We start from the raw sequence: 26,530 nt of genomic DNA on the forward strand, positions 1-26,530 counted from the left end.
TTCACTTTATGACCCAGAACATAAACAATTTGTCTTATTATAAAACATTTCACCTGCATGTCAGCAGTTGCCATGGAGATTTTGTGCAGATATGTGAGGCTCTGCTTAATGGGCTGACCTTAACCTTGCACTTTGTCAATTGTACGCTGCCACGAAGTTGCAAACACATGCGTATACTTTGTACTGTAAATCGCTATTTTTGCAGCAGCCTCTTCTCTGCCTCGAAACGATAGGAACACTTTAAGTTTTCCAATTCAAATAATCTACCACGCATCTTATATATTCCTTGAACTGATTTCCAAGTGTTGCATAGTCTTTCACCAGCATTTACAAATCGTTCCCCTCCCCCATCTGCATTTCTCTCTCTGCCCCTTTTTGCCCCTCTGTCCTGCTCTCTCTCTTTCTCTCTCTCTCTCTCTATCTATCTCTCTCACTCTTGCAAGCTGTGTCTCTTTCCTGTGTGCTGGGGGGCCAGCGGAGGGGAAGTACACCGAGAAAGAAAAGCACTCCCTGAGTTCAAGTGCATGGGCTTAAAGGCACAGCTGGCTTCAACAAAGGGGAATATGACAGGGGGAAAACCAGTCACGGAAAGACGGAATAATGACCTACTGACAAGGTGCTTGTGCACATGGAGACAGTTTAGGGATCGCTTCACAAAAAAATGGGGAAATAAAAAAGATGTGAAGAGGAAAATAGAGAGAAAATGTCTCCTCCCCTTTTCCTCTCTCCACGTATACTCCTCCTATTCCCTCCCACCTTCCTTTCTTTCAATCTCTGCCCGTCCCTCTCTCTTCTCCTTCATTTTTACCCTGCATGCATCCACGCTCACACACATACACACACACAGATATACACACATGATGACTGATGCCTTCTCTCTCCTTTGCATTCTGTGTTTTCTCAGCTCTCTCTGCAGAGACTTCTGTGTGTCTCTCCTCTCGGTGTTGCATATGGTAGGACCAGTTCTGCATGGCTTTAGCACATGCTATCCCAGGCACAAACTGAGCAGCAGCTCTACCTGCCTCTTACTTCACTGCCCGTGACTTCATCTGCTTGCCTTTCCCTCCTGTACTTTTGCTCATGGCGTTGATTTCCTTTGTCCATAAGGCACATTTCACTTCAAAGTCCTGAGCGTGGAAGGAGTGGAAAGAAAAAAAGAGAAATGGTGTCTGAGGAAGAGGAGATGAGCCAAGAGCGGATAAACTGTGACGAGGCTGGAGTGAAATAGAGATGCAAAGCTGCAAGTCAAGAGGGAAAGCACTAACTCGAGAGTGAGGAGGAAGAGACAGAGAGGGGGAATCAAGTTGGAAACGGGAAAGAAACGCGGGAAAAGGTAAAATACAAAGCAGACTTATGCAACATACACTGAATTTCTCTTATATTTACTTCTTGAACTGTTATTTAGAAACAAAGGTAATCTCATACTCATTATTTCTGTCCTTTATTGTTTTGTTTTGCTTTTTAGTTTTTGTCTTGATTTCTGTTCTAGGCTCTGATTTGGTTTCTGTTGGTTTGGTCTGCCCAAAGTCATATTCCTTCCTCCCACTCCTGCTGGAACATTTTCCCTGTCTCCACAGTTCATTTATAATCCTCATGCATGTTTGCTGAAATAGCTCCTTCCTGAAAACAAGATCAGTGGTAGGAAAAGGCTCAGGCTGGTTTGGGGCCCAGTTGTGAGGACGGAGGGGAAGGAAGAACGGGGTCGGGACACTCGGTTTGTGCCAGAATTGTGTCGATCGCTGTCATTGTAAATGTTTTGTGTATAGTGTTACAGAGTATTCTGTTACAAAGGGAGTGCTTTTGGTGTAGTTTGTTTTTTTATGGTTCAGATGATATGATAAAAAGATGACACAAACTATTTGACTTATTTGCTTATCGTGCTCCCTGCTCTGGAATTGACATGTCCCACCCACTACTTCCCCTAACAGTTTTTTGTGGTCTCAGTTTGCGTCCCTGTTATGCTGCATATGACCAGACCTCATCTGTATGTCCCTTAGCGTCCACAAAGGCCTAACTTATTGCTCCAAATTCCTTTCTGCTTTCTGCTCTGCTCTGCTCTGAGCCCATCATTGCTGTTCTGGTTGTTCTCAGTCTTGCCTCCATTGTTTAATATCGATAAGTTAGGGTCGTGCTTCGCATGTGGGCTCAAGGACCTATGATATATCCTTATTGTGTTCATGTTCTTAAAACGCTTTAAGAATTAGGTCATTTTTTCTTAAATTCAGTCAGTAGTACCTCCCACAATAATAATAAGAAGAAAAATAATAGTCGACCTTATTAACGGAGGGTTAATAATACTGTCCACCTTCATGGACACTTGATATGAGCTCTCAATACCAGGGTTCGCCATTTGGCAAAATGCAGAAAAAAGGTTTGCATGATCAGAAAATCAGAGAGCGATTGGCGGCATAATTGTAATTTTGATAATGTCGATTGTAGCAGTACGTGAATGGAGGTTTAACACAAGACTTAGTATGGAAACCCGAGTCCCAGAAAGCCATCCTCGATGACTGGTGGCTGGTTTGTATTGAGTGTAGCTGAGGCAGCTAGCACACAGTTATTTGTTTTTTGGCTGAGGATTAGTTAAGATTGTTGAACCGAACACATAATAAAAATAAAGTGGGCTGTTTAATTTTGTTCCAGCTGTTCTGATAGTATCCATGGTCAAAGGTAGAGCTCAGTCGGCCACTGTGCTACACACATTTGCACAAATTTGAATTTAACTTGTTGATGGAGTCTTTAAATTTAAAGATGTTCATTGAATTCACCTCGACCAGTTAAACTTAACAAATCCCTCATTTGTTTCAGCCATTAACTTTTCTGCATTTTCAGTATGCAGTAGTAGATAGATTCATCTTCATCTACACTGCAGGAAAAGGTGCTAATGGCCGAGAGTTCTTAGTGTTAGGTAGATCTATATATTCATTTACCGTACACAGTAAAATACCATACAGTTTGTCAGGTTTTGGTCAGCAGTCTGTGAGGAGTCTAAAATATTAGTATTTCATTGAAGTCCGTGGGTAGGAACTGCGTTTTCACATTGACAAAACTGCTCATAGCGAAGGTGTGAAAAATCCTTTTCACTGCTTCTCTTCAGTACGTGGTTCTACTGGTTGTGTGCAAAAGATTGCAACAACATAAGACTGACAAACATGGTGCAAATGGTGTATTTGGGATTACGAAACTTTATAGTGAACTTAATGTCTGAATGTGCGAGATTAAACGTGGAAGCTTGTGTGCAAATGTACGTGCTACATTTACCACTTTACAGTTTCATCTCTACTTTAATATCAAGCCATTTGTTTTTAACTTCCATATTTATTCAAGCTTTGTGGTAAAACAATAATCCAGTGGTGACATTTTCCACTTCCACCCATGATTATAATTTCATTACTGGTGCTTTTACATCTAATTATTTAAACATATACTTATGCTAATGACAAATTCCTTGAAGAGCTTTTTAGATTCAGTGTGATTTACAAGCATTTTCACTTTATCATAAACATATCTGTGGTTTCCTGCATGTTGTGCGGATCAAATGCTTCACAATTAATGTTCAAAAACAAATAAAAAACAGATGATAAGGAACCTTTCATGAATAAAACCCACTGGTTGCTGTTGATGCATTTATCCAGCCATATCATATCATAACACCAAAAAACATGTATGCACATTTTTAGAGCACTTCTCCTCTTCAGCAATACAAAATACTTCGGCAGAAATAATGGATTAGTCCAGCTTATTGTACCAACGATGAATGTATGCGTTATTTAAAACCTCTTCAACTTGAGGCTGCCACTTATGATCCCAGCACATCTAAACTTCAGAGTGCAGAGGAAGCCATTAATGTATTTCACTTTATAAAACATAACTCGGCCTTCGCTATCAATTATGTAGCTCTGGTGTGAAAGAGATGGGAACAGGGCCACACACAACAGGCCGCGGTGTCCGGCGTCGAGAGAAAGCACCGCACCACGTGACCACTGTGGATGTACCACAGCTCTCTCACGGTCTGAGTGAGAGCTATTCCCCGTGGGCCCAGTGTTCCAGTTGCTTCAATGTTTGCCTGCTTTCTGTAGGACATGGGATTGAAAAAGGGCTGGAGCTGAGAAAGCTCCATCTGGATACCCACAGGGCTTTCCTGCCTTTAATTACAGTGCTGATAATATTTCTATATCTGTCACATGGAGCACAAAGTTTTACCACTTTGAATCTCTGAATGACATGACATGTTTTGTTCCAGTTGGTTCGAGGTGACTGCTTTTTATTTTTCTCCCAGTCGATATATTGGACTTTCTAATCACTACATTTATCCAGCAGCTGTAGTTAGTAATTATCAGCAAAACATATGATTACTTTATTATTTTAAATACAGTTTATTGTCGGAATATGTTTCCAACCTGTGGTAAATACTACTTTGTCCAATGGTAAATATCATGTAAAATAATATGTTATTTAAGGCTATATTATATATTTTATACTCATTATATTATACTGTGTATAGATACTGTTTGGACAGCAAACTAAAGAATACATTATTTATTGTAAAACTATGCAGGTAAATGATTAACATGATGCCCTGATATAGGATCACAACATCACAGAGACCTAAGTATATAAGACAAATAATCTGATCCAGAACCTTTGTTGTATGTTTTGAGTATTTCTTACCAAATACTATTATTTAAAGGGAAAAACACATTTTAAAATAACATCAGCATCAGTTTGACAGTAATTTGAATAATAACAATAAATTTCTTGAAATAAAGAATTTAATTTTACATTGAATGGTTGTAAAAGTAAGCACGCACCCCTTATATACTTCACCTTTTACTATTAAGTCTTTGTTTACTGTAGGTTTCTGCATGTGGTGAGTTTAAATCCCAAAGTGTGCCTGCAATAGAGACAGTAAACACACATCTCACAGTTTGCCTTAATACATTTTCTGATCCATGTGGGTATGAGCCTCTCCCCACAGTGAACTGATGATTAAGGATCAAATCTCAGCAGCGACATTCTTCAATCACTTTTATTTGACTATTTGCTGTTCTCTATTTCTGGTATCCCATAAATAGAGCGTAAAGAAATCACAGGATTTCCAGGTATGGCCGTCCAAAGTACCACTCACGCTCATTTGGTGTTGCTCATGGTAGCTGTACCGTGCTGGTACAGTAATGTGCTTTTGTGTTGTCGTCCCCCCCAACTCCCCCACCCTCCTGCAGTGTTAAGATCTCTTCCAGTAAAAGAGTTGATATCAATGAATAGTTTCCTCATGGAGAGGCCAGGTGGCTGCCTTGTGCATTCAGATCTAAGCTGAGGTGGTGAGGTGGGGGTTAATATTTGCAGGCTGTAGGAATGTGTTTGGTGTCAGCAGTGAGAATTCCTCAGTTCTGCATTAGTAGGTCAGAGTGCTGCCTCGCCAAACTATCTCTATCCCCTCTTTTCCTCCACGTCTGTCTCTTCTGTCTCACATTTGATCTTTATCGCCACCTTCCTACCGCCGTCTCATTCTCGACGCATGTCTCTTTCTTTTATGTTCTGTCTCCGAGTTTTGGTTCTCACTGCCTGCCTTCACCTCCCAGACTCTTTAGATGTCTCACAGACATCTTCAGGCTCTCAGGAGCTGTGAGTTGAGTAAAAAGTGAGAGATAGTGCGACTGCGTCTCAATGCGATAATTCTAGCACTGAACTCGTCTCTTACTGGCCTCGTATTCTCTTCAATGCGTTTGTTATCTATGATATATGGAGCAGGTTTCTGAGAAATTATGCTTTGTTGATGTGATCAGACATTATTCTTATCTTCTCGTGAGTTAGTCCAACTGCAGACCAGAAAGTAGTCCTCACGTTCTTACATTACGATCTTATCAAATCATATCAGATATTAGGATTGTCACTTTCCTGCTCAGATAAAACCAGCAAAAGAAACATTTGAGGAACTGTTGACTCAACATTTGGTATCGATCTTCAAAATCTAATTCAATTTTATCATCTAGTACTTAGAAAGAAAGAGCAAGTGACATGAGAAGATTATCACTACTCTTGTCTGTGTCTGGCAAATATAAGGCTGCAACAAGGAGATAGGTAGTGAGCTTAGTTTAACAGAGAGACTAGCAACACGGGCAAATAGTTAGTCTGGCTCTGTCCAAAGGTGGCAAAAAAGGTTCACTGTTTAACATGCTACATGTGGTATTAAGTGATCTTTAAGCTAAGCTAACCAACTAGTGTCAGTAGCATCATATTTACAGAGAAGAAATAAAAATGCCAAAATATAACTTTACCAATTTCTCAAATGTGACATAATGTTCTTTCTCCTTCATATTATTGTCAGATAAAACAAGTTCTTTGCTCTTTGAAAGCAATTGCAAAAAAGATCTAAAAATAATCATTAATAATAGCCTTAAAAGTACAGAGTTATGGGTGTGAGTTCTAGTTTTTATAGATCAAGTGGCTGAAGTGTCACTACGTCTCTTCTGGCAACATATTGATGGTATTCACAAGGCTCTCCATTATGCTTTACAGTGATACACATGCTCTGCAGTGGTGTCGGAGGTGTCAGTTGCCCACGTCACACAACGACACCCTCGAGTGTGCCAACTCTCTGGTGCCAGACAGAGAGGAGGTGGCTAGAGTGTGAAGTCGGGGGGGATGGATGAAGGCGTAAAGAAACAGAGGTACAGACAAGTGGGTGAAGACAGTTGAGAAAGATGGTGTGTGAGAAAAGAAGAAAAGGTTTGATGCCAGAGCAGAAAGAGAAAAGGAAGGTGAAGGGTTGGATGAGGAATCTTTTTTTTTTTTTTTTTGTCTGTTTGCTCAGTGAATCATTAGAAAATAAGAAGTCGGTCTGGTGATGAGAATCGGCTTCTTGTGAAGTGCAGTAAGGAGTATACCGCATCAGTGTGCAAAATATCATAGCAAACTTCTGCATGTCAAAGATTTTGTAGTAAAAAGCTGCCACTGCGGGCTGTTCCTCGGTCAGGGTGGGGTCGTCGGGGTCACATCTGTAAGATGAAAGGAGACGTTGTGGTTGGCTGCTTCCATAGAGGAATGGAAAGGTCAGGAAGTGGCCCCAGCACAAACACCAGACTCATTGTTCAAGTTCAAGGTAACACTGAATGGGGTTTTCATTCAGTTAGCTTGGCCCCCCGTCCTTTGACAAGCACTCTGATAAGTCTTCTGATAAATTGCTGTTTTTAAAATGGTCCTAATTAGAGGAAAACACAGCCTTTGGCGATGTCTGACATTGGTGTTGCTGTTAAAACTGTAAATTAATTATGTCAGTTTTATTTATTTAATTAGTTATTTTGGTGCAGATCGGGTGTTCTCTGCTGTTCGGTTTAAAGAACTAAGCTGCAATCAGTCTTTTTATGTCTGTGCACATGTGCGCGCTCACACATGACCTGTACTCAGGTGTGTCCATTGTCTGTCCTTTCAGACAATGAGCAAGGTCACAGTCAGAGGGTCAGATGTCAGGGCAGTGTTTCCCCTCCTCCACCTCCAGCAGCCTCCCTCCCTTTCCTCCCTCTCTGTTGTGTCTGTTCGGTCGTCAGCTCCTCATTAACTCCTCACAGGGGATTTCCTGTTCGCCTCCTTCGCTTCCCCCGTTCCCGTTTCGAAATGGAAAGGCCTATTAGCTCTTTTTACAAAACATGAATAATTAAGTTCTTAAATTGTGCTGAATATGCAAACTAACTGCCTGAAACTTGTAAGTGCACGCTTGGAATAAAAAAGGTAGGCAGAGCACGACTAAACCAGCTACAGTGCCAAACCTAAGCGAAGTCTGGACCTGTAATTGAAGACTTTGTGTTCGCATCGAGTACAGTACAACACACACATACACACAAGCACGGACACATAATTCAGAGTCTGACTCACCCCCTTTAACAGAAAGTCAATAACAATACAGGAATGATTAATCAGTCCCTCCGTGGACCCTCCCTCTCTACTCACCACCTTCCATTCTCTCTTCTCAACCCCACTCACCCTCTCTCAGCTTAGTATTGATCTGAATGCATTTGCTTCCCATTTATCTGTTAGCCCCCTCCCCCACTGCCGTTGCATCGAGCGGTCACAAAGAACCTTTCACACAGGAGTGTCTCCCATGCACGCACAGAGAGGCACGAGCATGTGCGCGTTGCATGCACGGCAGTAGCAAACACACATCACTGCAGCATGCACGCCATCTGATATTCCGATAGGTGCTACACTTAAGCGTGTCACGCTTTGGTTTGATTTTACTGGAGTGCAAATTATAAAGATCGTTTTCGCGGTGCAGATGAAGTGTGCATGTGTATTTGTGTTTGTATGTTGCACACACATTAGCCTTAACACAAAGTAGCGTTCCTACAGGTTTAACCGCCAGCTCATTTGACCCCCCTGTGTTCCCCCTTTCTATTCTGGATGGTGGCACACAGGTTGCCATGACACCAGACTGTTTTGTCTGCCCTTTGACCTCTTATAGGGGTGCTATGGTCAATCAGGCATTACATGTGAGGGGCAAATAGAAGGGAGAGGAGGAAGGAGGATGCATTTCCTCTGTAAAAAATGAGGTCCAAAAGGTTTCTCTATACATCCGCTTTGTATAGCGCAGAAGGAGGGGAGCCTCCAAGAGGCTTGCAGTGAAACAAAGACACGTGCACATACAGACGTGGCGCTCTGCAAGGGTAAATGAACTAGAGGAGCTCCCGGGGGGGTGGAGGGTTATTATGTTCATTGTGCAGTCGGCCAGCTAAAGCTGTTTGGCTGCTTCTTTTGAAGTTATATTTATCAAACCGGAGCAGGAGGCTTAGCACTCCAAGCTGCTGTATTGCTGTGTCCACACTGAGCCCCAACGCATGTGTGCACTGAGGTGGCATGCAGATATCAAGATTTAAACGCCCTCAAATGTTTTCCTAAACAATCTAATATCCTTTCCCGATACCCTCAAGAGGTAAAACACTTAAGTTATAGCATCTGGTGGGGTTCTTCTCAGTTTCCTCATGGCAAGCAACAATTGCTCACAGTTAGCTCAATGCTGATTATGTTGGGATACTTTTGTAAAGATCCAAACCTATATTAATGGCAGTACTTAACACGCAATGCAAATCATTTAAACGCTTTTAAAATGAGGGTAATTATAATTGAACTATCTCTGCAGCGTGAAAAGCACCTTTCACTGTAGGGCCTCTGTTCTGTACGTCAGGCTTTTTTACAACAATTAGTTTTGTGATCTAAACATTGAAACACACCAGAATTAAACCCAACATTTTGTCATTCAGTGCTACATTCTGGAGCTGTTGCTGTTCCCCAGAACAACACATGAGTAACCCAGTAGCTTTTCGTCGTCCTGCCTAGTGACACATCAGCTGTTGCACAGATTGAACCTGTGACCTCTTGCTTAAACAGCCTTTCTATTCATGAGGTCATCTCGTCTCCGTCTAACCTCTGTGCGCGTGTGTTTGTTCTGCGTGTGTTTCAGCTGCCCCTCGCCTCCTCGTCTGAGGAACATCTGGTACACTGCAATGACTGACTGATCTCAAGGTAACCATTTTTTGCTGTGTTATCCATTTCAATCATTCACCCATGTGTTAATTTACAAAACCATTTGCATTCACCTATCCACATAACCTCCACCTATCTGCTCCTCTTAAATCCTGAGTTTAGTTTTCAATACATAGGAGAAATAATGTATTGGACTTAAATGTGAAAATTTACTTGTCATATACACATGCACGTGTCTATTTTATCTGTTCAGTGTTTAACCTGATTTTAAGGTTAACTCTTTGTTATATAAACAGGCCTATAGAGCATATTTAATATCTGTATTTCCCCTTATACTGTATATAAACGAAATATTGGCAGTTTTAATGGTAAATGACAACCAGTAACAGAAGTATCACAATGTCATGAACTTCCATTAATCATTCAAAGTAGTCATACTGGTGAACATTTCTTTTTTGTACCTCATGAATGCAGACAGAGAACCTCAACACGTTAATGTTATGGGGTTCAAGTTCAAGTGCAGATGCAAACAGCTTAATGTTTAAAGCTACATTCAAACAAAAATCTTTTTTCTGTATTTGCTGCCTGTATCTTTGCAGCTGAGGGGCTTTCATTTTTGTATTTTGTAGGTCAGTGAAGTCAGGTAAAATGCACTGACAGTGTCCTTACTCACAAAATCCATTCAGTATCTTGTTATGCAAACGCACTCACATTTTATTACTTTAATTTTAAGCCGTTGAACAGACTGTGGTAACTATGAGGAGCGATAGGAATCTTTAAAAAATGTAAATTATTTGTTTGCACAAAATTCACAAGTAAATTAAAACATAAAAATCATGTTTATGTCATAATTATAGAGCCGTGTCGGTGCTGCAGCTGGCCAGATGCTGAAATTTTATACTAAAATACAAAACGTAAGGGTGGTGTTTTTCGAAGATGCAACCACAAGTAAAACGCCGTTGCTTCTCTGCTTCTTGGCTTGGTAAAATATTCGGCCAACCAATATTGTCTCACCACACATCCCCACCACACACACCTAAACTGGTTTGAAACCCAGTTGTATCATTTCTAAACAGATACACTCTTCCATCACGCATCTGATTGGAAACTTTGAAAGGGAGGAGCCACATAAGGGCAGACGCACACCAATCGCAGCGTACGTAGATTGACAGCCGTGCCATAGCAACAGTTTGGCTAGTTGCCAGGCTGTTGGAGTTGCCAGGCAAAAGGTTCCCATGGCAACATTAATTTTGCCATCTTGGTACATGGGGATGGCGTCAACCAAAGCAGATTAGTGTTGGATAGAGTATTGCTCTCACCTGGGAGAAAACACATGTATATTTCAGCAGAACAGGGCAGGTTGCCCTCTTTGTTACCTGCATTGCAACATCACTATGATCTCAGTCAGAGGGAGTGGCGACGGTTGTATATTCCTATTTAATATTAGAACTGGGCACCATAGCTTTGGCATATGAAAATTATGTGGTACTGCACATTCAAACTTGAGTGTTTTCCATCTTTCAGTTTTCCCAGAGTTCATTTACACATTCATTTCATCACGTGCGCTCACTGATTTGAAAGTGAAATTGCCTTGTGCTGACCGGTAACGCTGTAAATTTCTTACATGCCTTTTAGGACTGTAACCATTAAGTGATATCCCAAAGTGTGTTGTTGAATTTTGAACTTGAAGTGACATCACCCCATTTACAAATCACCCCAGACATTTTTCACAGTGGAGTAGTCTTCCACTGCCTGCTTGAGGGTGGAGTGAGCAGGCGAGATAGAGGACGGATAGCTGACACTGGCACAATTACGCTGCATTTCTGCGTGATTTGACTGTGAAAATATGACAGACCTGGGGTATAAAGTAGAGGAGGTGGTGGGTATGAAAAGGGGCCAGCTAGTTTGTGTAGATGGAGAGTACAGGAGGGGGGTATGTAGGCAGAGGGTGGTTAAAAGGGTAAGAGGCGGGAAATGGGGACCCATGAGGGCTGAAGCAGAGAAAAGGTTGAGTGAGTGAAGAGGGGGAGGAGAGGAGGGGGTGCACTTTGGGACAAGAGAGTGAAAGGGAGCGGCAGAAAGGGGAGGATCAGGACACCGAACACAGACCAAAAAAGAAAAGAAGAGGCACGGAGAGGACACAAATTTACCTGGCAACATTGCTGCAATTAACAGTAACAACAGTGCGTTGCTCAACTGGCTAGATGCTTTCCAAATGGGCTATCTAGTTTCTTCTTCTCTATGTCGGTGTGTCCTCATGGGCATTGTTAATCCATAGCTTCAACATGAGCCCTGCAGAAAGATAGGTGCGGTCACTGATTCTTATCTTTATTGTAATGCTTCTCGAGCAGATGCAATGCCGCTTGCAGCTCTCCCACATGCTGCTCTCGTTTGTCAGTGTTACGGATTCAGAGGCTGTTTCGACTTCACATTTTCCAAATATTTGCAATTCTGAAGTCATCTTTATGTTGACAGGATTTGTTCATATACTTCTGTTTTGATAAGGTGCTGCTGAAACGCTTTAAATGGCATTTTCACAGCATATCATCTTGCCCCAGTTACGCCTGAATCTGTGCACAGGAGTAACATAATACTTCTGGCCTGTAGCTGTTGGAATGTAGCGGTGTGCCAGCAAATGTGGTACTGTAGCATGCAATAATTACAACTTCTACAGAGAGGATCCACACATCTGAAATAAGTTTTTATTTAGTTTAGAGCTTATTTGTTTTACTCTGTTTGATGTGAACGAAATTCGATTTTTGTCCATGAAGTGAGTCACCCAGATTTAGATATCACAGCTGACAGGAGACTTGATGGCGATGACAGTGTTATGGCAGATGGCATTTAACTCCCATGATAACCAGCCAGCTTTAAGTGGAATCAGACAGCCGATTTGGATGAAATGCTGCAGTGTGCAAATCCAAACATCACGGTTTAATAATGAGGTGGCAGCAGTGATAGCTGGTAATTTTTTTAATGTTTAAGAGGGAAAAGATAAGAAAAGATACACATTTGCTTGTATTCCTCAGTCTGTATTTTTCAGACTGAGGAAGTGAGGGGATAACATATTGTACTGTTTGCAGTTAATTTTGCAGTTGTCGGTGATGCTCTATTGCAGAGTCGTGTGGCATTGGAAGAAAAGGACGGTGAGAGAAGTGAGAGTGCAGAGAAGTGCACAGTCGCCAGTAGAGGGCAACAACTCCTAAGAAATGGACGGAAATACTATGAATGAACATGGGCAAAAGCCTTTGTAGTACTCATACCTGCATGAGAGGCTTGGATGTGTGAAAGACGTGAAAGTGGATTTTCATAGCTGCGCTCCAACAATGTCAAACTTCAACACTTTTTATTTTAGATTTTGTTCCATCCAGTCTTACGCCTTCCTACATCAGATATGCCAACCTTGTCTTTCTCTCCCACTGGTGTTTAAACAGTAAGTCCTGTGTCCAGCTGATTAATTGCACCTGCTCAGTGTAACGTATCTCCAGGCTGGGGTGCTGCCTCTGCGCACTTCTATTCCTGTGGCATCAAAACTACTGCAGTACTCGATGTCGGGGTATTTTCTTAACCCCAAGTAGATGAACTCTCCCGGTTCTGTCATTGTTGCATGTTAATTCCACATCTCATGTTGAGGAGAGTTGTCGAGCATCTCTTCAGATAAATCCTATTATTCTTTCATAGCTATTGTCTTCTTCCTTTAGCCGTAAGCGCAGACACAGATGTACCACAGTACTTCATGTAAGAGAATCATGTATTTGCCCATATTTATCCCTATATCAAAAGGCTAAGCCCATTTTCATTCTGTATGTCTTAATCTCAAATCTCACTAAATTATTTAGAGATGACATGAAGATTGTTTGAGTATATTGCTAACAGCTAGATTGAAGTAAGGAAATAATTAAGTGGCAGTCAGGAGCTAGACAGGTGTCTAGTATAGTTTAGTGTGGTGTACAGTGAACAGACACCTGCATCAGTTCTGCATTAAATTTGATATAAATAGCTCTGAACTTGATTTGACCTGCATCCTTCTGGTGAAGATCTTGCCTGAAGAGCAACTCTACAGTCTTGTGCTCTGCAGTGTGAGGTAGTTGGTTGTATGGTTTCGCATAATAAACAGCATGGAGATAACTGTACAACCTTCTAGCTTTCCCTGCGGGGTCACTTCTCACCACATCTAACACCCCCCCCCCCCCCCTCACACACACAGCAGAGAGGTAAGTATGTTGCTACTCCAACAGTGGATCTCCTAGTGGTTCATGACATAAGTTGTCCTCTTTAACTGTGATACCTCTAATCAGATTCTATCCCCTTGGGCAAAATACTCAAGAAGCCAGTGTATCATTTTGTGTGTAATATTTGTAATAACTGTGCACTTGTCAGGAGTGCCACCTAATACTTTACAGACAGGTGGATGTAGACTAACAATCAGTGGTTCCCACCTTTAAGAGAAGACACCAAACATCCATTTTTACGCAATAACCAACTTTGAGGCCAGATTAGAACACATAGGCAGATAAGATCAGATTAGATAAGCAACTTTATGTTCTTTTTACCCTGCCCCTTTTCTGCACCTCCCAACCCCTGATCAATTTCATGCGGTCTGTATCACAGCACAATGCATTACATACATATTGCATAGACATCACAAGAGCCATATACATTTTACACAGCCTCACTATGGAAATCGAGAAATCCCTGTGGGTGCTTGGGAATTCTTCATCACTGTTACTGTACGTTACAACAACAGGTAGAAACGCCTTGTCTGTCTGACACTATGCCTTTAACACACATGCTACTTCCATGTTACCAGTTTGTGCAGTCACATGCATCCACTAACACATGCCATCACGCTAATTTGTCCAGTTTTATTACCCCACAACCTCCCCTCCTCCCTTCCCCTCAGTATGTCGGTCTGATGGTTGAGACAGCAGCCATCTGCACTGCGTTACAACCGGCTCTCCTCCCCTCCTGGAAGGCGGAAAAAAAAGGGGGCATACATCAGAATTGTGCTGATTCGGCACCGTCAGTCTCGGGGTTCTTTATCATTTGCCAATGCTGCTTTTCTGACAGAACAGACAGCTGAACACTTCAAGGTATGCGGGGCAAGGATAATGTACGCGGGAGGAAGGGCTATCTGCCCTGCCTTATTGTCTCTGTCATACACCAGAGATTGTTTATACCAGTGATTGGTTCTACTTGGCTCATTTTTCAGCTTGGCAGATGCTGCACACCGTGCATATGTGTGAGCAGATTGTTATATGAACATATTCACATACGTCCACACGCACGTATGCTGCTCTAAAAATGTCTTTCAACGTTAGAACCACCAACAACCTCTCCCAGTACAAACCAACCGATGTGCGTTCCTTGGAGCACCCCGGGATTACTCTCTGTAAAGGTTTAATGTTTTTGCCTGTGCACACATACAATAAGTTCTAAAAACATTTTGGATGAGTAAACATGTCGCAGCAGATGCAATCTCTGGTCTCTCAGCATTTAATGATGAACTAGAGCATCCTGATCTCGAGACAGATAAGGCAGACACCATCCCAGACTGATGATGTCATTCCTATGGAGCACTCCCAGTGCTTTGTCTCTCAGTGGCACTGCAGAGTGCAGCCGCAGGCATACACACACCCACCCACACACACACACACACACACAAACACACAAACACACACACACACCTGTCTGTGACATTCTGCATTTGTCACTTCGGACACTACTCGTGCCAGAAAGAGCAGCCTTTTCTTGTTTTATAAGCCAAAATGGCGCCCGGATAGCCCGCCGTCGTGGAAAGCCGTGCTCTAACGCAATTTATTGGCAAGGGGACAGACAGAGGAAAGAAGGCAAAGACTCCTGCGCGCCATAATTTATTCACAATCAGAATGTGCAGAAAATGTGCAGGAATTTGTCTTGGTGACATTAATGCAGGGTGAGGTAGAATATATGTGCTACACAAGCACATATTGCACGGGAACTCACATTCGGAGCAAGAGGACTGTGTAGAACACGCAGTACGCAGACCACAGCAGATTGTGTAAACACATTCAGCATGTTGTTTCTATGCTAATTCAGATGGCATGGCATTACAGTACGAGCGTGGCTACGGAGGAGGATGTGAAGAGTCCTGAATTGCATGCAAGCTGTGAATAAGGCAGTTATAGAGAAAAGGATCAAAGCGGGAAATAAATTCAGCTGCACAGAGTATGAGTCTTCTACCTGCTGCTAAAGTGGCACAGACACGTATATAAGCAATGTGGGTACATCGTGAATATTCATGGGATATTATGTATGTATGGTGTGGCGTTCTTATTCTAACCTACATTTCCGAAAGGTTGAACCCTCATCTTGCATATTTATGAAACCGAAGCTTCATCTGAACGTCTTTTGAAATACAGTAAGGTGACGCCGAGTTCGTCTTAAATCAGTTCCCATCACATGTTCTGCGTCCCTTTTAGAAAGAAGACTTTTAAATCTTCCACTAAATGTTACAAGTGGTCTATATGATCAGTTGTCCCTGTATTCATCTCAATTTCATAGCATTTTTTTCCTGTTGCCTGGTGTTACAGTATCTATCTATCAATCAGAGAGGACTTGTTTCAGGCCTCAGTCACTGCTCGCTCCTTTAGGCCAAGAACAGTATATTTTCTTTGTCGCTTTACCATCATTTTCTCTAAACGTGTGACACATTGGTGTCATAATCTCTGTTGTACTACATGGTCAGAACACTTTAGAGCCATTAATGGTGCTTACACGTCAAGTGTAGTGTTTATGCTCCATCTTGCTGAACAGACAGCCAATCAGTGGGTCTAAATTAGATTTACTTTCATTTCTGAATTTCCCTCAGGGCCGTATGATTCTGTTATCCAACAAACACAACTGCTACTCTCTGTCCTCTCAGAGAGTGGAGCAAATATTAGAATCAAGCTGCCTTTAGACATGTGAGCTGACTGAACAGACATATTTAATGTATGAAAACATAAGAGGATTGAAAAATGTTACACAACATGAATTATGTAAAACTGTTGCAGTTAGGTTATTTATGCTCACAATGCAAAGCATGGACATGCATGTGCAAGTTGTCTATTTTTTTTCTGCTGTATTTCATTGTGCTTTGTGCATCATTTGCATTATATTGACTGTACCAAATAGCAAACGGTGTTCTTCTTCCTCTAATGTTCGCCGTAAAATCGAGACACATACTTATAATTGGCAGAGCTTTCCATGTTGGCTTTATTTAGTGTGTTTGATGTCACTCAAGCTGCAATTTAGAGTTATGTTGGTGCAACACTATAAATCCTGTAATCAATTTGATGATAGTATGATTGCTGTACACATAGGAGGAGGCAGTAATGTCAGGCTCTCAGGTTCATGAGACTCCTGGGCTTCATATTTTCTCTCTATTCTCATCCTATTAGAGATTCTGACCCTCCCCCTCCATCCCCACTTTCTGCTAGCCTTTCTAACACCCACCCTCCCCCATCATCTCTCTCTCTCACACACACACACACACAAACACACACACAGTTTCTAGCTTTCATAGACACACACACACACACACACACATGTAAACACACACACACACACGGACTCACTGCACTCTCTCTTTCCACCTTTCTCACATGTTCACACACACATACAGTACACGTAGCTCACAGACTGGAGTGTGTGTGTGTGTGTGTGTGTGTGTGTGTGTGTGTGTGTGTGTGTGTGTGTGTGGAGGGGGGTTACTGGGCTAGTAGAGACGTGAGAGGGAAAAGAGGGAGATGGAAGGATGACGACTAGAGGGTGTAAAAGGGGAAAAGAGAAGAGAGGAAGAGAGGAGACTTTGAGGTACAATGAAAGCAAGAAGGGACGACGGGAAACCATGAATGCAGCATGGAGGGTAAATGTGTGTGTTTGTATGTGTGTGTGTGTATGTGAGTGAGTGTGTTGTCTGCAAGTGTTGGATAGCATGTGCACCGGGCGCTTTGGTGTGTGAATGCTCAAGTAAGCAAGCCTTTTCTCTCTTTATTTTCCTCTGGTTTGCAGCTCTCGTGTATTTGTTACGGCAGCCCTGCAGAGACAAAAGGTGAGGAGCTCGATAGACGTTGGTGTTAGTCAGATAGGTAGGTAGAGAGCAGAATAATGGAATCAATACTATTGTCTGTAACCTACCTGCCGCTGGGCTCTCTTGTCTGGCCCCGGTATAGACCAAGACAGATAGAGAGAGCTGAGAGGAAGCACACACTGACTCTGTCTAGGAGAGAAAAGAAGTGAAGAGGCTGACTTTAAGGTGATTGTCTCCTTTTTTTTTTAAAAACATTTTCACTCACTAGATGAATGTGTTATCTAGACGCATGCTTCTTTTGTACGCAGAGGTGCCACTTATTTACGTGAAAGTTTTTATCACAGATTCTTTTTCTTTGACAGTAACATGTCCTGCATTACTGTTTGCGCAGATGTGTGTATGTATTTGTAATGCAATCGTGAGATTACACGTGTGTTTGCACACACTGAGAAGCCTTTTAATTAGTGTCTAGGCTGGATGCTGACGACAGGTCACGTCTACATTTCATGTTTTATTTGCACCTTGTTTTAATTGTCACTTTGCTTCAGCACCATATTTGTAAGTCTTTTATGAAAATCTCTCTCATTATAATCACCCTTTTTTGCATAAGGGAGGCTAATTAGCTAAATTTGCAGCTGTCAAGGAATTGCGATGTTGAACAATGCACGTTTACGCCAGCTCCAATTGTGATGAATGCATTCAACACAGAAATGTCCATTTATGTTGCGCTAATGTGATTTGCCATCTGTAGTTCACAGTTTCGCTTTGTTGGTGCTGACATGAATTATAGTGATTCAAACAAACCTAAGAAAGAACCTCTGCTGCAGACAAATGCTGAATTCATTTCCCATTAGTCCCATAAGTTATGGCAAATGTCTGCTATTGCTTGTGATCTGCTTCCGTGTGTCTGCGACTCAGACAATCAACTCAGACAATCCTCAACATCACATCTCTGTAACTCTTGGCCTGTAGCTCGTGAAGTCATCCTGCATATAAGACATCTTATACATTAGTGCAGTTTAATTTGGTGCAGTGTTTGTCTCAGTCACATCGGTGTTAGTCACACTCACACTTAGGTGTTTTACATGATAATCATGCTTCCCTGATAGATGAGTCATAAAAATGTGATAATTCCTCTTCCTCACACCATATGAATATATTCAGTATTCCCTAGTTCGTATGTGTGATTCTGTCTGTCTACCAGTGGGTGGCATCGGCTTCTAATACTTCTACGCAATGATTTTTTTTTCTCTTGCCATGACAATATACACCAAGTTATGCTATTGTTACAGTTTGACTGAGCCTAAAGTGTCATTATTTTTACTTAATTTATAGGTGGATTGATGTGTTGCGTGTCCTCCCGGTCGTCTTTGTCTTCTTCCTCATAACCATTGGAAACTGGTTTAGTTTTACCTGGAAAGTCAGGGCACAGATCATGTCTTCCTTTTAATGTTGGACTGGTAAAATGTGGTAATAGGTGAGTAATCAGTAAGTACTGCATGAAGATATTGTGGATCCTGTGAGACATGCGTCACTTTAAATGTTTCTGACTGAAGGCTTGTGGACTGTATTTCAATGTATATTAATCCAGACTGTACATTTTCTTCACAGGAAGTTGAGCAGAATTAAAAAGTTGTACAGTAGTGCTGTAGCTGCTAAACTAATGGTAAATACTTTTTTACAACATATGCATTATCGTTTAAATATTCTTAAAAATTGTCCGTATAAAGGGTGAGTATTGGGGGAATTTCTTTTCCGTGCTAGTTACTGTCTGATCTAGGCTGTAATTAATTCTTCTATTACTTTCTTCTTACATACGTGTGACGCGGATTTTTTTAAAGCCCTTTTTACTTCACTGAGCTCTGAAAAGCTATTACACATTGCAATTTTGTCTGCGGTAGCTCAAAAAAATCCTGTCCAACATGTCCATGACATTTATCAACAGTTTAAAATTAATTGTTCTTCTGAATTAATTGTATGTCCTCCACAATGTGCTCAGCTGCTGGGTTGCTGAGATTATTTGAGCCTACTGTGAAAAATGTTGCTTTGCCTCGCTGATTGCTCCTCTACAAAACAAAAGATTAGTGTGGGGGAAATGTAGACAAATATGTCATGATTATGTGCTGATTAGGCAATAATTGAACTGATCGGTTTTGTTTCTGATCCGCAGCACACCAGGAGACCGGTCCTTGCCGCAGAATCCAAATGTCAGATGAGGTCATGTCTTTGTCTCGGTGCAGCAACTCTGCGGTTCTGTCTTTTAATACGTTTCATCTGAGCTTGGGATTTTTTTCTGCACTACTTTGCTTTGTGTTTAAATCCTCCCTGTCTATTTTACTTTCACAGTATGCCCCTCTGTCCCTGAGACCCTTAACCTGTGAGGTCAAAGCAGGTCACAGGTGAGGTCCTCGGGAACAGGGCTGCATTCAGTTTCAGCATCCCATAAAAAGGAGCCTTTTGTTAAGTATCTTGATATGATAGACGTGTTTTTTTAATGCTTGATGCTTCCTTTGATAGTTTCCCTGCTCGACTATATTATTATATGTATTTAAACACAGGAAAATCCTCCGAACATATAAGGTTACATTGTCTTTCTTCCTGTAATACACCCTAGTACACAGACTTTTCTGTCGTGCCGTGACTTGTCAGTTCGAACTGTAAGAAGACGACCACTCCTGTTCCAGCAGAGAAAATCTAAGGGGGCTAACCCTACTGGCTGGCTTTGTGTTATAGCCCTGAATAGGGGCCAAATTGCAAGACAGCCAAGGGTTGTGACCCCGTCATATATGTCACTTTCAAAAATCACAGTACATAATGTGCATGTTTTTTTATTCTGTACTTGATGTGTGTTTTTTTCTACCTACCTTAATAAAAAATGACACAAAGCTGTGAATGTATGTAACATCTTTGAGTCTGATGCCGCAAATAACTCCACAGGTGTTAAATTTACATTATCAAAGATTCATTTTAATTTCATCTCTTCAATATAAAATATAATTTTAAAAAGTCCCCTTTTCTTTCTCCCAATAAACAAAAGATAAAAAGTGTTTGTTTTTTTTTCACAACTAGAAGTTTTATAAAGCTGTGAATGGGCTTGGACATGCACGAAAAGATTTCGTCAAAGTGCCCTTGCTGCTGCACGCATGCTGAACACAAGCAGACACAATGAAATGCACTCACACACACACACAACATACGTATTTGGGATTTTCCATGTCCAAGCGTCTGACTAGCTATCTGACTTTGGCAGTCCTGGAGCAGACACTTGCCCGATATTGATTGGCCTGTCTGTGTGGAGACAGATGAATGCATTAGTACCCAGCTCACCCTGCCACTGGAAATATATTAAGTTCATGTATTAGGCACCCTGTCTGGTTGTCATGGAGATGTACCGGGAGTGAGGGACCAGGGAGGAGGGGGAGACGGGTGGGGATGAGAAGGATGGGAGACGAGTGGGGGATACAGGATGTGATGAGGTAGCGGAGTTGTTTTGTAGTCCCGCTCCCTCTTCCTGCCTCCGTCTGTCACTTGCGTGTCCTCTCTTACCTCCTGCACCCGCCTCTCACTTCATTTTTGCTTTTCTCTAACATTCTTTAAACACCACTTTTCAACATTTTTTCACTCCACCCGCAAGAATGTGCACTTCCTCTCCGCCAGTGCTCACAGTTCCATTGATTTCAATGTCCCTATTGTTCCCCTGTTTTCTATTTAGCTTTCTGTCTCCGTCTCCCCATCCCCACACCAGCAGCTAGACTTTTATTGTTTGTATATTTCTCTTGGGTTTTCGTGCAGACACGCTCCCCACTTTATCCCTCCACGTACATAAGCATTTAACTCTCTCTTCATGTGCCCCTCTCCCCCACTGCTGCTGCCTCCCTCATTGGCTCGCTCCATTTCTGTGCTCTGCAGTAAAACTGGTGCATTGAGGCAGCAGGAAATGGGGACTAGAGACAATAGAACGGAGGGAAGTAGAAGAGAGGAGTATGTGATGCTCTCTGCTTAAGCCCAAGCATGATGAGAAAACATGAGTAGGACCCTGTCAGAATCGTACTTTTAAGCTCATGTGGGACATATACATTAAATTCTTATTGAAGGTTTTATTATCTAAGCTTCTCCTGGAATATAAAACCTTGGAACTTCCACATTTATGATCACTAAGAGATTAAGATTTGAATAAAAACTGTTTACACAGAAACAATTGTTGTGTCTGATGCTCATAAAATGTGCACATCTGCTTTGTGGCTTGTGTGTGTCAGCCTGCTGTTCAGCCCCTCTCTGAGCTGCTATCAGTGCTTCGTTGATGTGGAAGACAGTCTTCGCCTGTGCTGGGGTTACATTTTGCCTGAGCACAATGTCAGAAATGTTGACGCCTGCTTCAAGATGTTGGACAGCATATTCAACAACAATGAGAGCATAATTGACGCTGGCAGAGTGGGTGCGGATATGACCTTTTTTTCCTAATGTCATAGAATGTACATGTCAACTGAGTAATAAGCTCTAAAGATGCAAATGAGTTGGCTTATACGTGTGTGATATGCGTCCCTCTTCCAGGTGAGGGTTATGATGTACAGCTGAAGGAAATTCTGGATGCGCAGATCTTGCCCTTAGTAGAAGAGTTCGACAATCAGCTCAATAACGGTACCGAAACACCTGCTCTGACAGACAAGTAAATGAGTCTTTAGAGTGTCTCAGTAAGGTCGAAAAAAAAAATAGGAGAGCTAAAAATGAGAGATTTCAAAATGATGCCCTAAAGCATACAATTCACCAGGATGTGTTGAGCCCAGTATTTCTGTCTTATTCCTCCTCCTCCTTTCCATCCATCAGGCACAGTGTATGAGGAACGGTTGCAGACAGCAGCAGACAATTTCATCGCGGCTGCCTCCAAACTGCCTAGAGGTGAGACATGGTCTCTTCCCGTTTCCTTCATCTTTCTATCTGTAGTAAGGCCTATATTAGGTCATTACGGCTCCCTCTGATATCTGTACTCACTCTGTAATAAGCGAGTTACATTATTACAGCCTTTCACATACTGTGGAGAATAAAAGAAGCAGTGAGGTTGAACTGACTCATCCCTCTGGCATTAAATCAAGTCACCTGATGGAAATAAAATTTGGTAATGTACCTTTTTATTCTTTTCACAGTTTCTGGATGTGTCCCTCCATGTGGTTAGTGCTGTTATTCCTCAGTATCATAATTTCTGTTATTAGAAACAGACTCTCTTTATGTGTGTTTCAGTATCACTTTCATGCACTCGTCAGGTTTCCAGAGTGCAGGTGCAGTGTACAACTGTATTACCTGCCAGTACGACTCCTGTGAATTCCCCCTCGACTGTCCAGGTGAGTATAATGTGTCAAACACATTGGATTACTGATACTGTTACATCACAATTTTCAAATAGGAGAAATAGTCTGCTAATCCAGACTTGACATGTTCTTACATAACTATATTTTCACCAAGCATCCACCCTCAATCCTTGAAATGCTCCTATTTTGATCCTTGAAATGCTCTTAGCAGAAAGTCGGGATTTGAAAAAGAGACAGAGAGAGGTTTTATTTCCACACATTATATCAGAGCCCCCAAGGTACTCTTTAAGTCCTTGGCTTCTTTATGCAAGGTGACAGTTGACTCCCACACACGACGGTATTCGTATCAACCCTGTACAGCACATCCACTGTTTAGCATATCATCACTTTTACTCCACTCCTCAGAGACTGGGCTTAAGTATTATCATTAAGCAGGGCTCACGCTGCAAGAGCTGCCCCCCCTGTGAATTGTATCTGTGCGTGTGTCTGTCTGCGTTCCTGCCTGTGTGTATGTGCGTGACTCTATTTTATATTTCAGTTAGAGAAATTGAAGTAATGGAGTACAGCAGAGTCCAAATGTGGTGCGAAGTGCCATTTCACTTACCAGCTCACATCGAGGTGATCTGGAGGTTTGCAGGAGAGGTGAGCTCAACATGAGGTGGACCATTCGGTGCTATACCTTTAACAAATAGTTCAGCATCTTTGGAAAATGGGCATTTTGAGTTTCTTGCCAAGAATTAGTGGAAAAGGTTGATACCACTAGCATATTTGTCTCCAAACTGGAGCCAGGAGATGGCTGGCTCAGCTCACCAGAAATACTTGGATGGAAACAACTAACCTAGCTCTGTCCACATGGTGAAGGGAAGAAATGCCCAGCAGTAACACACTGTTTATTATGGAGCTCCTGAAGCCTTAATGATACTTACGTATACTTTAAAAACGTGTACGTGTGTGTAAGATAAACGACAACTTTATCTAACATACAACCCACAGAAATGAGACAGGTTTAAGTAAGTGAACCATTTAAATCAAAAATGAACACCTCTATATTTCAAATATAATATAACATATAAATGCAACTTAGACCCATGGTTTTCAAACTTGTGCTGGTCATCAATGAACTAGTGCACTCGGCAAACAAGCTCGTAAGTACTGTGTCTGAGCCAATCAAGAGGCCAAAACTATAAAGTGGCCAGTCCATAAATTCTGTTACTATACAGACAATAAATAGTAGCTGGAAATAGACAGCAGCCTCACACCTATCATTCCACTCACAATTCAATACAGCTGCACCGACTCCTCTAAAACCAACTAGTTAAGATGTTAACTTATTTATTTAATGTATACAATATATAATATGTTAATTGATCTGTGCTGGTGGTAGTTTTCATTAGGTCATTCCACTCTTAATGCTAAGCTAAGCTAACAGGCTTTTTCTATATTTATATTAAGTCTACTAATTCTCCAACTACGCTTGTTTTTTCTAGTTATTAAGACTCCACAGATTAAAATAAATAATCTCTGTCTGCAATACATGCACGGCGTATTTACAAAGTATTTATTCCTTCAGGTGAAAACGCAGCAGGTGGATCAGTTTAAAGAGGTGACTGCGGGGGTGGACAGGCTCTATTCTATCCCTTCATCCAGCTTGCAGCACCAGGGCACCTACCAGTGTGAGATCTACTCAGGCCAGACGTCTGTTGTGAGAGTCTACTACTATCTCACAGGTAACAAGATACGCCGCTTCTGCGAGGATGAATTGGAAGTTGGGATTGATATTGATCAATGGGAGGACATTTGTACTGGGACACCCAAAACAACTGCTTCACAAATATTGACAGATTATACTTGATACCAGATGCTGTATGTGTAACCTCGTTTTGCTGCGTCATGTGTTGTTCACTTGGGTCAGATTTTATTTATCTTATTAGGTCTAATGTTTTCTGTTAACGGGTAAAAAAATGGATGAATATTTTTTCTTGCATTTCAAAAGAAAGGCAAGTGCGACACACAAATCTCAAGAAGTACTGACGGTTTAGAAAAATAACAGTATGAATGTGAAGCAAGTAAATGAATCTGTACTAAGAAATAAGTGTCTATGTATATACATGTATTCATATATTGACATTTTTATTTGTTTATTTCAATTAGATCAAGGCTAATTTCCCAGAACCGCCACCTACACACCCACACATTCTCACTCAGTGGTAATTAAAAATACTCATAAAAGTCCTCCGTGTATATTTAAGCTGATACACATATTCTAAAATACAACCAAGCAATAAAACAATGTTATATTAAACAACTATAAGGAAAACTTGCAATGCACAGTTCATCAGTTACATTAGTCAGACGTGTTACTGCACTGAGTTCCACTGTTTGATTGCTCTCTAAATGATGTTCCTCCCACCCATTTCTGTTTTTATCATCGTTATGCATAATTATCTTTATTTGTGTTCCTTATATTATTAACGTGTTACCTAACGGCAATAATTTCTTCTGAAGAATTACAGGATACTTCTAGTTACTTAAACTTTTTCAAAATGTGCAATTGAGTGTCTCAGATGCAAGTCACCACTCGTAAGATAACCTTATTTAATGCACTCATGTATTTGGGTAAAAATAGGGTTTCTTATAATTTTGCATGTGTGCACATATGTAGAAGTTGACGTGTCTAATTCTAAGTCTTAATGTATGCTTTAATAATTTATTGTGACTGTGCTTTACAGCATAAGGCCTTTTTTTCTTTTATTTTTTTGTTTAATGTTTCAATACTTGAGTTCAAATTCGGTCCTGTATTCCTTCTCTCCACTGCTCTTTCTCTCTAAGTGACCCCCCAGGTTGTGGTAGGCCACACAGAGCTGCAGGAGATATTCGACCTATCTGTGCTCCCAGGAGGGCAGTTACTCCCTGCGCCTGGTGGTCCTCCCCACTCCCCCCTCCTCCCCTCCACACTGCTTCTCGACGCCTGTTTAACCGCCTTGCTACTGCTGCTGTTCCTCTCCCTGGGGTGAAACAAAGCTGCTATTTGCACACTATGAGACATAAACAGCACAGAAACGTAGATGATAATAATAGATGCCCCCCAGCCATAATATTAATTGGCTGTTTTTTCTTTGGCTATTTCAGGGCTCTGTATTTTTCATCAGTGCCAGAGCGAACAAGTCATCCTGAACAACAACCAGACCGAGATGAAGATTTAGGATCCTGAGAGTTATGAAGATGCATGTAGTGCAATTAAAACGTTTCATCAAGCTACTGGTGTTACGTCATAGCTCTGGAAAACCTGTGTGTGACCTCTTCGACCACTAGAGGGCAGGATGCACCCAGTGTTGCTTTGCTGACCTGGGATTGATGTAGTACTCCAAGCACTAGATTCACAGTACTTACTGAAGGTAGAACTTAAAGTACTTTTTGTGCCACTTAATAAACATAATAAACTAAACTAGTATCTAAGGGGAATTTACTTTTACTTCATTAACAATTATTTGTTTTTTATATTTTATGCTTGAATACATTAATTATTAGAATTATTAGCTTATAAAATGTGCCGTCTTATTTCCATTTAGTCAAATTATCCTATATTAAATATATATTAAAATGTTTTTGTTGCTTTTGATATTTTAAGTGAATCAAATAGACATTTATCTGTATTTTTATCTTTCCATTATCTATGTTGTATGGGGTCATGAAAGGG

General features: G+C 41.4%; 1 protein-coding gene across 2 annotated transcripts; it reads left to right on the forward strand.

The window, feature by feature from the left end:
• Positions 1-836: 836 nt before the first annotated feature.
• On the forward strand, positions 837-26,273 carry LOC113169934 (sperm acrosome membrane-associated protein 6). 2 transcript variants are annotated; one of them, XM_026371737.1, is made up of 11 exons: positions 837-1,333; positions 9,455-9,516; positions 21,787-21,965; positions 22,082-22,168; positions 22,355-22,426; positions 22,672-22,695; positions 22,789-22,866; positions 23,372-23,475; positions 24,404-24,560; positions 25,663-25,843; positions 25,963-26,273. In XM_026371737.1, exons 3-11 carry the CDS (start codon positions 21,911-21,913, stop codon positions 26,042-26,044), a joined length of 840 nt encoding a protein of 279 aa, XP_026227522.1. In that variant the 5' UTR covers positions 837-1,333; positions 9,455-9,516; positions 21,787-21,910; the 3' UTR covers positions 26,045-26,273. The 2 variants fall into 2 exon arrangements, with proteins under 2 accessions (XP_026227522.1, XP_026227520.1); XM_026371735.1 differs by lacking the exons at positions 837-1,333; positions 9,455-9,516 and having other exon boundaries at positions 21,680-21,965.
• The last annotated feature ends 257 nt before the right edge of the window (positions 26,274-26,530 follow it).

Source organism: Anabas testudineus, chromosome 16 (genome assembly GCF_900324465.2).
Source record: "Anabas testudineus chromosome 16, fAnaTes1.2, whole genome shotgun sequence".
In the NCBI taxonomy this organism is placed as follows: domain Eukaryota; kingdom Metazoa; phylum Chordata; class Actinopteri; order Anabantiformes; family Anabantidae; genus Anabas; species Anabas testudineus.